This window comes from Trichoplusia ni, chromosome 2 (assembly GCF_003590095.1).
Source record: "Trichoplusia ni isolate ovarian cell line Hi5 chromosome 2, tn1, whole genome shotgun sequence".
Taxonomy (NCBI): domain Eukaryota; kingdom Metazoa; phylum Arthropoda; class Insecta; order Lepidoptera; family Noctuidae; genus Trichoplusia; species Trichoplusia ni.
This window is the reverse complement of record NC_039479.1, coordinates 8052866-8067512: the sequence shown is the minus strand read 5'-3', so window position 1 is coordinate 8067512 and position 14647 is coordinate 8052866. Positions and strand designations below refer to the sequence as shown.

General features: G+C 34.9%; 1 protein-coding gene across 1 annotated transcript in view; it reads right to left on the bottom strand.

Moving 5' to 3' along the window:
* Window positions 1-435: 435 nt before the first annotated feature.
* The window catches only part of LOC113506195 (sex peptide receptor-like), a 34223-nt gene continuing 20011 nt past the window's right edge, over window positions 436-14647 (bottom strand). The window contains exons 2-4 of the mRNA XM_026889043.1: window positions 11513-12370; window positions 9987-10170; window positions 436-1452 (exon numbers count right to left, since the gene is read on the bottom strand). Of these exons, the coding sequence (XP_026744844.1) occupies window positions 1292-1452; window positions 9987-10170; window positions 11513-12301 (1134 nt within the window). The 5' untranslated portion in view covers window positions 12302-12370 and the 3' untranslated portion in view covers window positions 436-1291. The remainder of the gene's footprint in view (window positions 1453-9986; window positions 10171-11512; window positions 12371-14647) is intronic.

Below are 14647 nucleotides of genomic sequence, written 5' to 3'. Positions count from 1 at the left end.
TAGTGAACAAGTTCGATTCGAAACAAGTCGCTGTAAGATAAGTCTAAGTCTGTCAACTTGATTATTTCAAAGAAGAAGAAAAGATGATAATTAATACAAAGACTTTTACAGTTATAGCATAAAGTAAAACTTCTTCCAAATTTAAATATACCATATTAAACGATAAGTAGTGGTTTAACTGAAAAAAAAATACGAATTTATGAAAATAATGCCTAATCTACTAATTTTTTTAGTGTGTGAAAAATATATAATCAGAAGAAAGACCAAGAAGGAAAAGAGGATCTCTACGTGTGATAAATTTCGGAAAAGTTGATTAATATTCAAGAAATCTGTTATTTCATATTGCGAAATATGATTGATTGATGATGATTACAAAGAACGTACATGTATACCACTTTCAGTATTGGATTAAATTCAATTTTAAAGATCATTAAATAACCCTCTTTCAATTCTTTATTTTAAACTTGACTGTGAATAAAGCCACACTGTTAAAAAGTTTCTTAGAAGTGAAGTTAGCAAATATACACTTATATGTACAAATACACATTTTTACATGTAATATTAAGACACCAAGATTCCTAACAGCTAATAATTGATACATCCATAAAATACACATTACTGATTGTTCCAAAGCTTTATACATTGTTAATATTTAACCGTTCAGTCGTAAAGTATTCGTTTTCAACAAGTGTCGTCTCGAGTCTAGACACTCTAGACCAAACTAAAATATATTTTAAAAATAGAAAACTGTAAGTGTCAAGCGTCATATCTGCTAACTTTCTAGTAAAAGTATCCTTCGATTTTTAAGAGTCGATTTTATAAATGAAACAAGATTTTATGCACTTGATAAAACAGATTACAGTAATTAAGTACTTGTCAGACTACACTAGATACTACAATTTTACATTAAATCTTATAATTAATTATTCACATTAATAACAACATTTTAATTAACGATTTGGTTCATAGCGTTAATCCCTAGTCCCTAATTACTAATACATATTGAACAGTAAGCACCGCTTTAACTTCTACTTACAAAATTAAAAAACGACCAGTAATGTTTATTTAAATTCTATTCACTTTCAATAAAGTCTCGATAAACCGTTACTTGTCTAATGTTATTCATTGCGTTATTTGAACGATCGTTATTAAAGGACTTTCGAGTTTAAGATTCAATGAGTCGCGTTTCAAAGCTGAAAACATTAAGTTTTGAGTGATCGTCTTAGCAGTGAATTGATACCTTGTGAATAATTCAAAGGTGCGCGACCGACTCGGTCGCGTTGCGGGATCGCTACGCTTTCAGAGAAGTGATGGGCTCCCCGCGCCCCCGGCCGATAGGCAGAGCCTTCTGCGCCAGCCTCGTGAAGGTGGACCGGAACTGACGACTCATGCTGCAGTACAGCACGAAGTTCACAGCAGACCCCACCAGTGCCATCAAATCCATCACCTCGCCTACAACAAAATCAATTTTATTTAAACAATAGAAAAATTAATTAAAGCTTTAATCCTGAATTAATTTCAATCATTTCCCATTTTACTATACCTAATCATTATCATTCAATTGAATATTATTAATACGCTTTCATAAAACAATCATATGAAAGGGGCCGGAGATCGCAGTTCCCGATTTCTCGGTAATAATAATTTGTCATGGCGATGTTATCGACATTATGTTGGCACGCCCTCACAATCCGCCAGAGACAATGCTAGACATCGGCTCGAACTGAGTACAGCTACAACAAGGAGGTATATAGCACAATAGACAATAACATCATTTATAGAGGGGTGGACGTCTGACATAACGACCGTCTTCAGTCGCAATGAGACGTTTAGTCACAGGTTTTCACAAATGTTTGTATACTCTATCTCTAAAGATATTTAGGTACTAACATTTGTACAAGCAACAATCCAAACCGAATGTCTATATTTACGCATTATAGTGAATGCGATAAGTTATTATCAGAACAATAAATATACAAGCTTATTTTTATTTGCCATTAGAGTACCCTACGGCTCGTAGACATTTAATCAATAAGTTTTAATAATACCTGCTAATTGAAGGCTACCCAGCAATCGAACGAACTCAGCTCTTATAACAAGACCCATTATGGAATTCATTTGAAGTAGTAAAGTGAATTAAAGTTTTTCTTAGAAACGTGTCAAGAATACATTATATGTATAGCTAAAAGAAAAGTTCGCTTTATTTTAGCCGGGTATATTGACTAAGTTTTGTTACGACTTTCCGATGCTTGTGGTGTGTTGACTTATTCAAATATTTGTGATTAGATAAGTTCACGACGAAGTAACAACATTTTTACTTACGAAGTTCGCATAAGTTATTAAATGTGGTATAAGTAAGATGGACGTGCAGACGGTATTTCTGGATTTATTCGAGGTAATTGACCTAAGCAATAACACTAATAACTTAGGATTTCTCTGAAGTCAAATGAGTTATCGTAAATGTACTCAAGAAGTTAAACGCTGTGATAAATATTCAAGTAAAACATATGTAACCAAGACATCGCCGCAGATTCTGCTGACTGAATTTACATATTACATATTTTGACGTAATTAAAGAACTGACTAAACTTTGCTTTAAGTCCATCTAACTTTGAAATATCAGATGAACTATCTTATAAACACTTACGAGTAACACACATATATTTCTCTGCGTAATAATTCATTTGTACTAATGCTATAAACAAATGTTTTGGAAAACAAGCTTCATGACATTCACTTGCTCATCTTAATGTGTACTTAATTAATCCTTAACAAATGTACCGCAGTCCTCGGGCTGTTTCATTTCAAAAGTAAATTATATTCAGATACGTTTTGTTTAATGTCACATTTACAGCTCTGAGCGAATCATAAGATATTAATGTTTTGATTAATTACAAGCACACTTAATTCTAAGACTCATTTCAGTCACTCAAATCCACATTGTCAGACAAAGCTCACATTCATTTCAAACGTTTTAGTTGCGGTTTCGTGTGGAACTCAATTAATATTTGCTAGATTGGATTTGAATAAACAAAATTGTTGTCTCTAGTTCTATTCTAAAATTTAAACTAGTATTGGAACCGCACTCACGGGACCGTGTACCAATATAGCTTGACCTACACAATGCCTCAAGTGACCTAGTTATTGTCACAACATCTCTTCTGAACTTTCGTTTCGGATTATCCAGCGCCAACTTACAACGTTGCAGTTTATTCATCAAAAAATCTCAAATAACTTTTATGTCTAACCACCGTTTATTTTAAAGTAATTTATCAATAAACTATACCTACCTACAATTAATATTTTAAAACTATATTAGACTAAACTCAAACTTTAATACGAAATAAAGACATCTTCATCCTTGTGAAATCTGTACAAATTTTTTAAGTTTTTTTTTTGTTTAAATTAATAAATTTTGCCAACTGAATTGAATTTATAACTTCCAACCATCCAAATTCTCGTACAAGTGTTTCATGTTCAAATAATGGATGAGAATAAAATTTCGGTACAATAACTTTCATTTGATTTGCAGACATTATGGTTCTGAGAATATATCAAAAAGTTCTAAAAAATGTTTATAAACCTTTTTGTTACGTTACGGGTTGCTAATAACCATATCGTTATTCCATTGATCTACGAGTAAATACGTATCGCTCAATTGACAGCATTGCTTTTTGATCATTATCAATCATATTACGAAACACGACTGAAGTAGCGTGCCTTTAAAATCAGTGATTAGTTTACGGTTATTCGCCGGGACAGCTATTTTTATTTTTGTTATGTCTGCGACGTTTACTCCATAAATATGTATAGCAACACCGCATCAATTTTCCTCGAATTGTTATTAGGTACCTACGCTCTACGCTTACTGAGCCGTTTACTATTCGGGCAGAATTCTAAATCTCAAGAACTTCTTAGAATTTCATTTACTAAAAAATTTAATAGAATATTCTGTGAATTTATACCACAATTCTGAAATATACCTTTGAACACGAAAATCATGTATAGTATGAACGACTATGAAGGAGTAAAAGCTGTTTAATTTCAGTGACTGATTGATCTCTTTACATGACCTATTTATAAATTAATTAATTAAAGGGCTCGTGACTGCTTCTAATTATCGTATATACTAATCATAGCTTTCGTAAGACGAGTTGGGACAACCCTCATTACTGAAAAGATTACCGAAATTGATAAGCACTTTAGTAATTCAACAAAGTTCAGGGAATGCGTGCGGGCGATTGCTAAATGAGTTTTAAATGGACGTAAACGATTATGTAACCTAAACCTGAACAGTAATTTGGCCGTTAATCAGAAAATTTCATAAAGCACTAAAATAAATAGCTACTTACACAATTTTTGTTAATTCCTGTTAGTAGCAGGCCTATCGCGTCAAGCATCGCGAGTCACGCGAAGAGTGTAGGTACCAACATAATGAATAACGACCGATCTCAAAGATTGTATCAGACTTGTTTAGCACTTTAATATGAAAAATGTGAGGCGAAATATCAAAGGCCTGACATGCCTTTTAAGCGTTTTAGACTTTTCGCAAACATGCAGAGTGAAAGCTCATGAATTCAGTTATTCACAGTCAAACGTGAAATTTGCATAGAAACTCATCACAGTGTATCCTTTTTCCAGTTTCGTTGGGATCTGTTTTCAGTAGAACTTTCATCGAAAGAACGATGAACTAATAAAAAATTCGAAAAATTCAACATTTCTAAAGGGTTGACCCCAATTTTCACCCTTGATATCCCATTTGAATGGTATTTGAAATGTCTTGAGTATTCATAAGGGCCAGTAAAAGGTTTGCATGAATAAAATCCTTTTGATTTTGTGCGAAAAGTGCGAATGAGTATTTACACGATGAAAAACTGCTTCTGGTTGAACGTAGGTATGCATATTTAGACAGGAGTTTTACACTGTGTAAATCTTCGGATTACCGCCCAAACAGAAAAGTCAGCCACTTGGAATCGGCGGCTAAATGAAACAAGTTAGTGTTTGCTTTTTTATGAATGAACTTGATGAGTTGGTCAACCAATTCAGTTGGTGGTATTGATAGCAAAGCTTATAAAAGGTTTGCAGCATAAAAAAACATATTTTTTTTTCAATGAAATATTTCACATTGACACAGTAGGTACCAATTAATTGTTACGATTCTTATATCATTTAACCTTATTGAAGAACCACCTAAAAACGTTAACCAAAAATACATGACGGAAAATGTTATGATTTTGTCAGACAATTATCATTACATTCTTTCGAAACAGACTGTCAAATGCACAAGGCGGAAAGGTTTTATTTATATTTGATCTTGTATCCTTCAATGAATAGGGTAAGATATAAGCTTTTACATATTTATAAACACAACCTTATTCATAAAGGCTTTGACATACTACAAATATTCAGCTGTAATATTCAAGTCACATTATGTTTGCCTATAAATCACAGTGGCGCGTATTCAAATAGGCATTATGGTTTGATCATTAAGTCAATAATGATACACGGCTTGACTGCGCCCTAATTAGCGCTCCCAGCCATAAGTTACTGCAACCGACTGTTGCATAATAAATGCTTGAATGCTGAAACCATCTACAAATAACAATAATAAATATTTTCCATACTTATTAAATGATGTAACGGTTTACTCACGCGCGGTTTACTCGTGAGTCGACTCGCGATCCCGCCGCGTCTGCTCATGATTAAGGACTCCGGTTGGGTCAGAAACTAGTCGGGCTACCCCGATAAATACGCGTGAGTAAACCGTTACATCATTTCATAATGAATCATTTTCCATACTGCTTAAATGAATTGATTTCTCTGGATTCAAAACATTTTTCATCAGTTAATCAAAAGTATGTATGGAAGACACAAAAATTTCTATCGATTGTGCGTTTCCAATTTCATTTTATTCTTGATTACATAAGCACAAATATTGAGGATCAATAAATTATTATTCTCAAAGCGGAATTTGCCGACGTATTCGTGATCACAAAACTCTTGTGAGCAATCAACCGAGCAAAGATTGTTACGACAGCACCTAATAAAAACTGCATGCTTTGTGTTGTTACTGTACCAACTCACGGAATGCACAGATGGCAAGCTATGGGCTAAATAATCTAGGAATAACAATATAACCTAACGGATCACTGCCTTATAATTAAATAAAAAAAAAACAAACGAGCAAATGAATGCAACTACTGAATTCTGATTCTCGTAAAGAATAACCAGCTCCATACCTATATTACGTAAATCATAATTTTGCTCCGCAGTACTTGATGGTTCTGTAGTTTTAAAGGCCAATCGGAAAATCGCTGTGTTGTAGAAATTGTTGTTCCCACTCTATGTTATATTTTTGAGCGTACGTGACCGGGCCGCGAACAGCGTGGATAACGAATGACGACCACAGATTATTACGAAGCTAGGGCAGCTATTGATGTGGGTACAGAACAGGCTAAATCCGTGCTAATAACCGATTTTACTAAAAATACACGTGTTTTGTGATAATCTATTCTATTATTGTAACTGTTTTAACATCCGCTTTATCTGTTCAAATGTATTATTTATAACTATTGTTTTCTGTGAACACGTTGCACGTCAAAATGATCCATGCCCAACTCAAATACAAACGTGTAAAATTTATTTTTCCTATTATTCTCGTGGCCCATTAAAATTAGGCTTCATGTGAAATTCTGGTAAACTATATAACATGCACAGTGGCTGCAAATTTGGTATCTAATGGCATACCCCGGATACCGTCATGAAAATAGTTGAGTAAAATATTCTAACCAAACTCGAAAAGGCTCTCAACAATGCTCGTTCAATTGTTAAATGGTCAATAGCGTAGCAAATTTATAAAACATTGATCAATTCCACCGTCCGGCGCCCGCATAACAAATAGCGAAAAAATAAATATCGAATCGAAAATTAATAGCCAAGTCAAAAACTCGGCCAAATGAAAAATGAATGGTTTCCTCTAGAATAAATACTACCTACTTTTTTATCGCTGTTACAGAGTACTGTCGATTGCACAAACAGGTAAAACCTTGAAGTTAACAGTAATTCAATGCTAGTAAGGTGGAATTTTATATAACAACGTTACCCCTTACATGCTGTCGACAGTACAAGCAAGGAAACTTATGAACTTTGCCAGACTGTTACGTTTTAGACACATTCTTTGAAGTACCTAACGTTAACGTGACGCTGACGGGACATTACCAAGCAAGTTATTAATTTATAAAGCGTTATATTCTGTAGATGTGTTGCAAATTATTTATTCTCGTTAGGTTATACTAAATGCCACCTAAGGACGTCTAAGCACGCACATGACTCAACGAATTAAACGTACTAATGTAGATTAATAGCGTTAAGGTTAACGGCGAGTTTTATCATAAATGCTGTCTATGTGAATAATATTAGAAAATGTTAAAGGGATGTTTCCTAAATTCGATGAAAGCTCCTAAGTTATGCCGTACACTGTAATAATGATAAATTATGTAGGAATCACAGCTTAACACCACGCCAATTTATTAACGGCCGCGCATACAGTCTGCTAATTAGTTTGAACGTAACGTTTATTTGGCTTCAGGGAGCTAATGTAGTACAATCAAGATGTTAAATATGATTTATTACCTTTATGTACTGGTGAGTATGTTTCAATTTAGGTACTTGTATGGTTGATAAGGGGTACTTTCACGTGTATGCCTATCGGATCGGCGGTTCTACCATCGCATCTTAAAGTAAGACTGCTGCAGTTGTCTAAGCGAGATGGCGCATTACACAGCGTAGAGTGCCATCTCGTTTCTGCAACATGTTGAAGACCTTACTTTTGAGTTAGAAACAGACTCAATGACATTTAAATTATAGTTATTGGCAGGAAGGTGATCAGCACCAGCTCGTTATTTTAAAATCTTTAAGTCACTTTGATGTAGTCACGTCAATTTGACACATGCTTAATTATAATGTGTGAAATTAAAATACCTTAATCCAGTTTTATGGGAAATTGTAATTAAAAGCAATTTAAATGATTACTCGAATCAGTGAATCAATAAATACGAAACGGGATTGTTATTTGTATGAATAATAACATTTGCTGATCTTCCAAAATTTATTTAACAAAATAAACTGGAAGCTTCCGAATTTGCTGCATCAAATTTAACTTATGTAACGAACGGTAGGTATGCTATACACAAACAAACGAATAAAATTGATTTTAATCAAGTAATCCGATGTATTTTTATTCGAAACGAAGTTTAAATTGAAATATAACAGAATTGAATTGGTCTGGTTTTTGTAAAGTAACAATATTTGTTCCCGTCTATAGCGGTGCGCATTGACATAAAGACTTATCTTGAATTATTCTGCCTCTACGCACTATTTGGAGTCTTAATGGATTCAAGCAAATTATACTTGAGCTAGACCACACAATTTCATTACAACGTAGCGTCTAAAGTTGGGATTCCAGAGACTGAAAAAAAAATATCTGAATATAAATTGGTAATACGTTCATGGGCACTTTACTTGTGAATATTACTGAAACATTTGGTGAAACATAAAAGACGGATTATCGTTTCAAACAATATGCTACCTTAAAAGAATAAATTACATTTATAAAATAACATGTTACAAAAATACTGCTTTGTTCAAATTCTAATAATCCGGTAGCAGGCAATATTACCACCGCTTGCCACATTAACGTGCATTATTCAGCGATTAACCAGCCGTCACGGCTAATCCTGGATCGCGGTCAGTCGGCTTTCGCCTAATTTTTTAAACGATTTCCCTGATTAGGTACCTGAATCCTGACAACGATAAAAAGAAAATTACTTTTTTTATGAATCAGGATTTTTTCTAAAGATTTATATTAAATTTTCAAGTACTTATTCTCATTAATTGTCTTCCTATGAAAAGCTTGATTTATACCTCTTTGAAATTTTATTAAATTATTAATTCTAATAATTAAAGTATTTCTACAGCAATTTATTTAAATAGCCGCAGAGACGTTTTGTGAAGCATATCCAAGACACGAATTTCAAATATATTACACTCAAATAGTAACCAAACCAAATAAAAAGGTTTTAAATAACCACCAAGAAATGTATGTATAGGTTATTAGATTTACAGTAAAGATAAAAGAGTAAAAATAGAATTAATTAGGGTATCGTGCTGGTAACCGACAGTTTCGTTCACTATGAGTGACAGAACTATTTACTTTTTCTTCCTTAGTAGATGTAATGATAAAACGGCTACTACAATGTACGAGTACATTTCAATTATTTCTACCGAGACTATTTTATCGAAACAGCGTAGTAGCGTTTATGTAGGTAACGTAAATATCTAAATTAATGGCATACAGTAAAAAAAGCAAATGCTTGTCCAACGCGGGGATCGAACTTGCGACAGGTAGCGTACCCTGGTGCCCTATACTGCCTATACCACTTCGCTATACCTCCTAGCGTAAGCAAGTCATACGTGGTATAGTACTTATTACAGACTCCTTATTTATTAAATTTCTAAAAATACCTAAGAATTTGCTCACTTTCATAACACACTCAAGCTAATGAGTGCCAATTAATGCCAGGGTTTAAACTTTACTCCATTGTATTAAACTTTACGCGTAAGCAACGATATCGAAACCCGATATCTAATCTGGTCTAACAAGTTAAACTCAAATAAATAAATTGAATTAGTTAGTTACGAAGTGAAATGACGTATTCATTTTAGGATTTGTTGATTAAAATTAGTATTCATTCAAAATTAGTATAGTAGACAGTTTATATGAGTATATACCATTTGTGAAATATAACTGGCTGAGAATCATTAGAGGTGTAGCTATGTAGAGCTTATTCAATACTACTTCAGCGCTACGTCCTATATGATATTCCTATACTAAAAGTTCTTAGCTTCATGAGCCTTTAGATTTTGTTGACGACAAAACATACTTAGAACGGTCTTAAAAAAAAATAGAGTTATTATATATTACTTACCAAAAGCATAATAACACACTTGGAAGAGATGCGGAGCAATGGCTGTGAGAAGACCGAAAAGGGCCTGCGGTAGTTCTGTGGCGAGGAATAGGCCCAGAAGGGCCACCAGCATCCGCGTCGTGCGGTCCGTCCGGCCACCGCCACCTCTCTTCCCACCATCATCGTTGAGGCGAGCCTTCTCTCCCTGTAAATGTTACATTGGCTCAACATAGGAGGTAGTAACTGAATAGGAGTTCGGAAGTAAAGCAAGTTGGTCAATTTCAACGATCGCAATATTGATCAGGAGATAGATTTTACCTTACTACCTAGCCTCAAAATCGATGTACGGAGCTTAAATCATTTTCTGTAGTTCATACTTCAACGCCCAACGATATTTTCAACTTTTAAAACCAGCTTGACATCGACATAGTTCTACTCTACTCGTACGAAGTGCGTAAGTACTATAAGAAATTCCCCATTTTTCTTAACGAAATAAATTTCGTCTGTTCTGCTCATGCTAAAGACTATGATTGATTTCAGGACTTCTGCCAAACCAATTTCATTCTTGATCAATAAATTTTGAAACCGTTTAAGTGGGTCAGCTTTCCCAGAACAGGGGTACATCTGTTACTGAATAATTGCATTGCGATGGTCAGTGAGGATCGCATTGAAGTCGTATATGAAAATCCTTCGTGAATTTGGGAAATCTAGCAATCTGGCAGGTCCAGCAATCATTTACTACGTCTGAAGCTAGCCATATAGGTTTCGTGACTTTGAGGTCATGAAGTGTATGGTCAGCTCAACTATGTGTTGTTCAGTTTAAGATTAAATAGAAAAGCAAAATTTGTTAAAATACTAACTATAAGCTTTAGAATTTGTGTAAAATGTTCACTTCGAAACCGTAATTTATTCGATTCTACTCAAGTACTGATAAGAATGTAGACATGGAATATTATACACATATAACTTATTAACAGAAATAACAGAACGTATAGCATATATTTCTTTCGTTCTTTATAATCCGTTTCATTGTCTGAAATGTGTCTGAAAGCATAAAGGGCGAGTTCACAAGAAACAAAAGAAAAGAACTAACATTTTTTCCTTTTCGTCAGAATTACACATACATATAGTGCCTACACAAGATACGTAAAGACAAAACATTTTCTTTACTTTTAGATGTACAAATATAGACATTAAGGTCACATAATTCCAACACATCCATATATAAGCGGGAATATTACTTAATTTGTTAGTCCTTCAAGGTTAGGTCTACCTAACCTGTTTTATGATGTTTAGTATTAATTTCCTAAACTCCAAGAACGGTCGGATAGTCTAGTTTTTGCCGCTACAACACGCGGAGCCGTAGGCAAAACCTAGCATTCATCATAAATGCAAATACACTGACACATACAAAGGATTCCATAACGATTTCCATTGCAGATGTGGGAAATGATAGCGACTGGTTACAACGTTCAATATATTGTGGCCTGGTCTGGGCGTCCATAACACTGATACCAGATGCTGCAATATATAAAAATATAACGTACCTCGTTTGTAGTGATCGCAGACTTTTTTAATAGCTTCTGTCTTCTTCTATCACTCGATTTCATTTTCAATATTAGTAATACACTTAAAATTGATAACACTACACATGGTATAAGTTTTATAAACACGCTGTATATCCAAAATATAGCTGTGAGCAGATCGTTATTATCAGTCATCACGATGGCGTACACAGGTTCGGAGCTCGTCGATGTGTTTCTGACGTCGGTATCGTTCAACGTTCCATTCTCATGACCATTTCTCGAAGATGGAGTAATTTCTTGAATTTTCATAGCGAAATATATCGGTAAACACAATATTGGACACACGGCATACGCCACTGCTATAGCTATATTCGTGTTTTTCTTGTTACACAACGTTCTATTTTTTTGTGGGAATTTTATTGCGATGAACCTCCAAACTGCGAGCGTGATAGTCAACCAAATAGATATTGTATGAAATGTTTGACTGAATATTGAGTGGAAATAGACGAAGACGGCCCACGCATACGTATCCTTATTGAGTTGTGCGCATATATTAGTGTAGATGTGTAAGGCGAAGGGAATGTAGTCGATCATGACGAGCAGGTCGGCGACCGCGAGCCCCGTGAGGATGGAATTCGTTGACGAAATCATCTCTTTTCGACTGAGTACAGCAATGTTCACTGAGTTGGCTGCACAGCCCAGCAGACAGATTATAAGCGCGATGTAGCCGTGGATCTTAACATACGCCCTCTGGAACATCTGTCCGTTCGGTACACAGTACGCTACGCCATCACCTTCAAAATTTGACATCTTTGTTTTCTCTATTAAGATGCGTCAACTTCAAAAACTTCATAAACTATCCTGAGCAACGTGCATTGTCTGTAACAAGAAAAAAATATTCAACATTGCGTGGAAGAGAAAAGAGTGAATTAACTGTAAGCATGTCAGACGTCCTGTAATGTATGGTTCTGGGTGAAAGAAAAGTATGTAGGTGCAGGATTTACCGGCCGCGTGTGGGTTATCTGAATGCTCTCGGTAATTTATATCCGCGCCTGCAGCGGCTGAGTAACGGAATAATCGTAAATAAAGGAACGCCACAACCCCTCGTTGTATTTGGCGCCACTTTTCTCCGATGGTCCGCATCGGCTTAAGTGGTCCGTATTCTCTTACACACGGATAAGAGTTAGAGTGGTCCGGCTAGAGTTGGCTAAGAAATATTTCAAACAGCACTTTATGAAATTAAAAAAAAAACGTTTGCTTTAATATGTAGGTACTTCTCCTTATAAAATGTTATGTTTGCGTTCACAGATAAAACGATTTATCTACAACTTAAATCAACTACTTAGATGCATTGTTTGTCTCACCAGCATTATGGCTTCATAGCATACAATGCTGGAGGATCTCTCTAAACAAATTGTTAGCTGGCTACTTCAAACGGACTTCTGAACTTAGTAAGATTTAATATCCTCTTAGTTAACAATAAGCGGAAACTTATACATACGTAGGTATGTATATCCTTACTTAAATAATGTTCGTCGGGCAACATGCTACGGTAGAACTTAGTCTACCGTAAACTACAAAATTAACGTTAATTAATACATACTTTGCTTCACTAGTTATTGCTCATAGTCAATTTCCCAGAACAGAGAGTAGTAGGAGAAACCTTATATAATTTCCAATTATTTCTGTTGTTCTATGTTTTCTCTTTGCACGTGACCTATTTAATTTTTCACTCAACCGTGAAGTGGTTCCGTCGTCAATTGGTTTTAAGTTTTAAAGAAAAAGGGTAACCAAAAGACAAAAGAAGAAAAGTTTGCATATTCAGATTATCAAATAACAAAGTATGGTAAGTTTTACGACAAAATCAAAGAAAGAATAAATCTCGCAGCGTAATTATACAAAGTAAAGTGCGGCTTACTGACAAAGTTTGTCTAGTGTTTAATCTCGAGTAAGCAAACTAGTCGAATGCCTGCTTTTACGCGATGTCAACGGGAGCGATCTAAAGTTCTTCTCCCTCTGACATTAACGCTACAGTGCTCGCGGTCGTGACTAATCACATTGTCGTGTAAGCGCCGTACGACTGATACATTCAGCCTGCGGTAATATCCCCAAAACACTTGGAGAAATCTTGACGCGTTTTACCAAAAAATAATCCCTCTTTGGTGACACGACCGCCATTATCGAAAGCACTCTTCCAAACCACTTCCGAAGCGAAATACTACATAAAAATAAAAAAATGTATACATTAAAAGAATGTCAAGTTTCCGCAGGTCTCGATTAAAAATGAGGCCGCACTCGAGCTATCTCACTTCTCGAAGTTTGACTTTTCGTACTCAACAAATACCTAAACACTTCACAAAAACTTAAAAGGGCCAGTTGATTAATTATTCTGAGGTTTAACATTGCCAATTAAAAGACAAAAGTGGCTTATAAGACTTGGTTTGTCATTTCCAAGAAGGTCGAATGTAAGGGCATTATAATAATGGTTATACAATCTTTTAATTAAACAACCCCATTTGAAGTTTTGTCAGTGCGGGCTTAAGACAAGTCTTTCCGGGTCGCGTACCTTAAATTACTTATTCGCGGTTATAATGAAAACTTTGCCTCTTCACAATCTGCCTTAGTACTTATTAATGTAGGAGTTATAAGTCGTTTCCAACTGAATGTTTGACTGTAATATGTTACTTCGTTAAAAACTTTGTTCATAACAATAGTTTCAACGTGGTTACGGTTTTCAAGCACATTCCGACAGAATCCAATGTTGAAACATTTTTAGCTTAACTTAACAAGTTTAGCTAAGACTTAATTTACATATAACGTATATTTTTTTGCTCTTCTAAAACGAGAATAACAAATTTATTTTTAATTAACAGACCAAACAGAAGAGTAATAATTTATTAGCCATTCCATCAAAAAAATGCTTTACATCTTCGCCAAGAAACTGGAGCCTTGCTGCCAACCCTGCTTCTGTTGACGTTAAAAAATGTACACAATTACCATCAATAAAGGGACCAACACTCGGATTGTGATGGCGCCTAATGACCTGCGACGAAGCACCGTTTGTTAACAGAGGATTATTTCTGGCAAATTCGTACTTTTTCGGTCGACGTTTCGGCTATTGGTACTTTCGGTTTCTGTTTAAGATACGCGTGTACT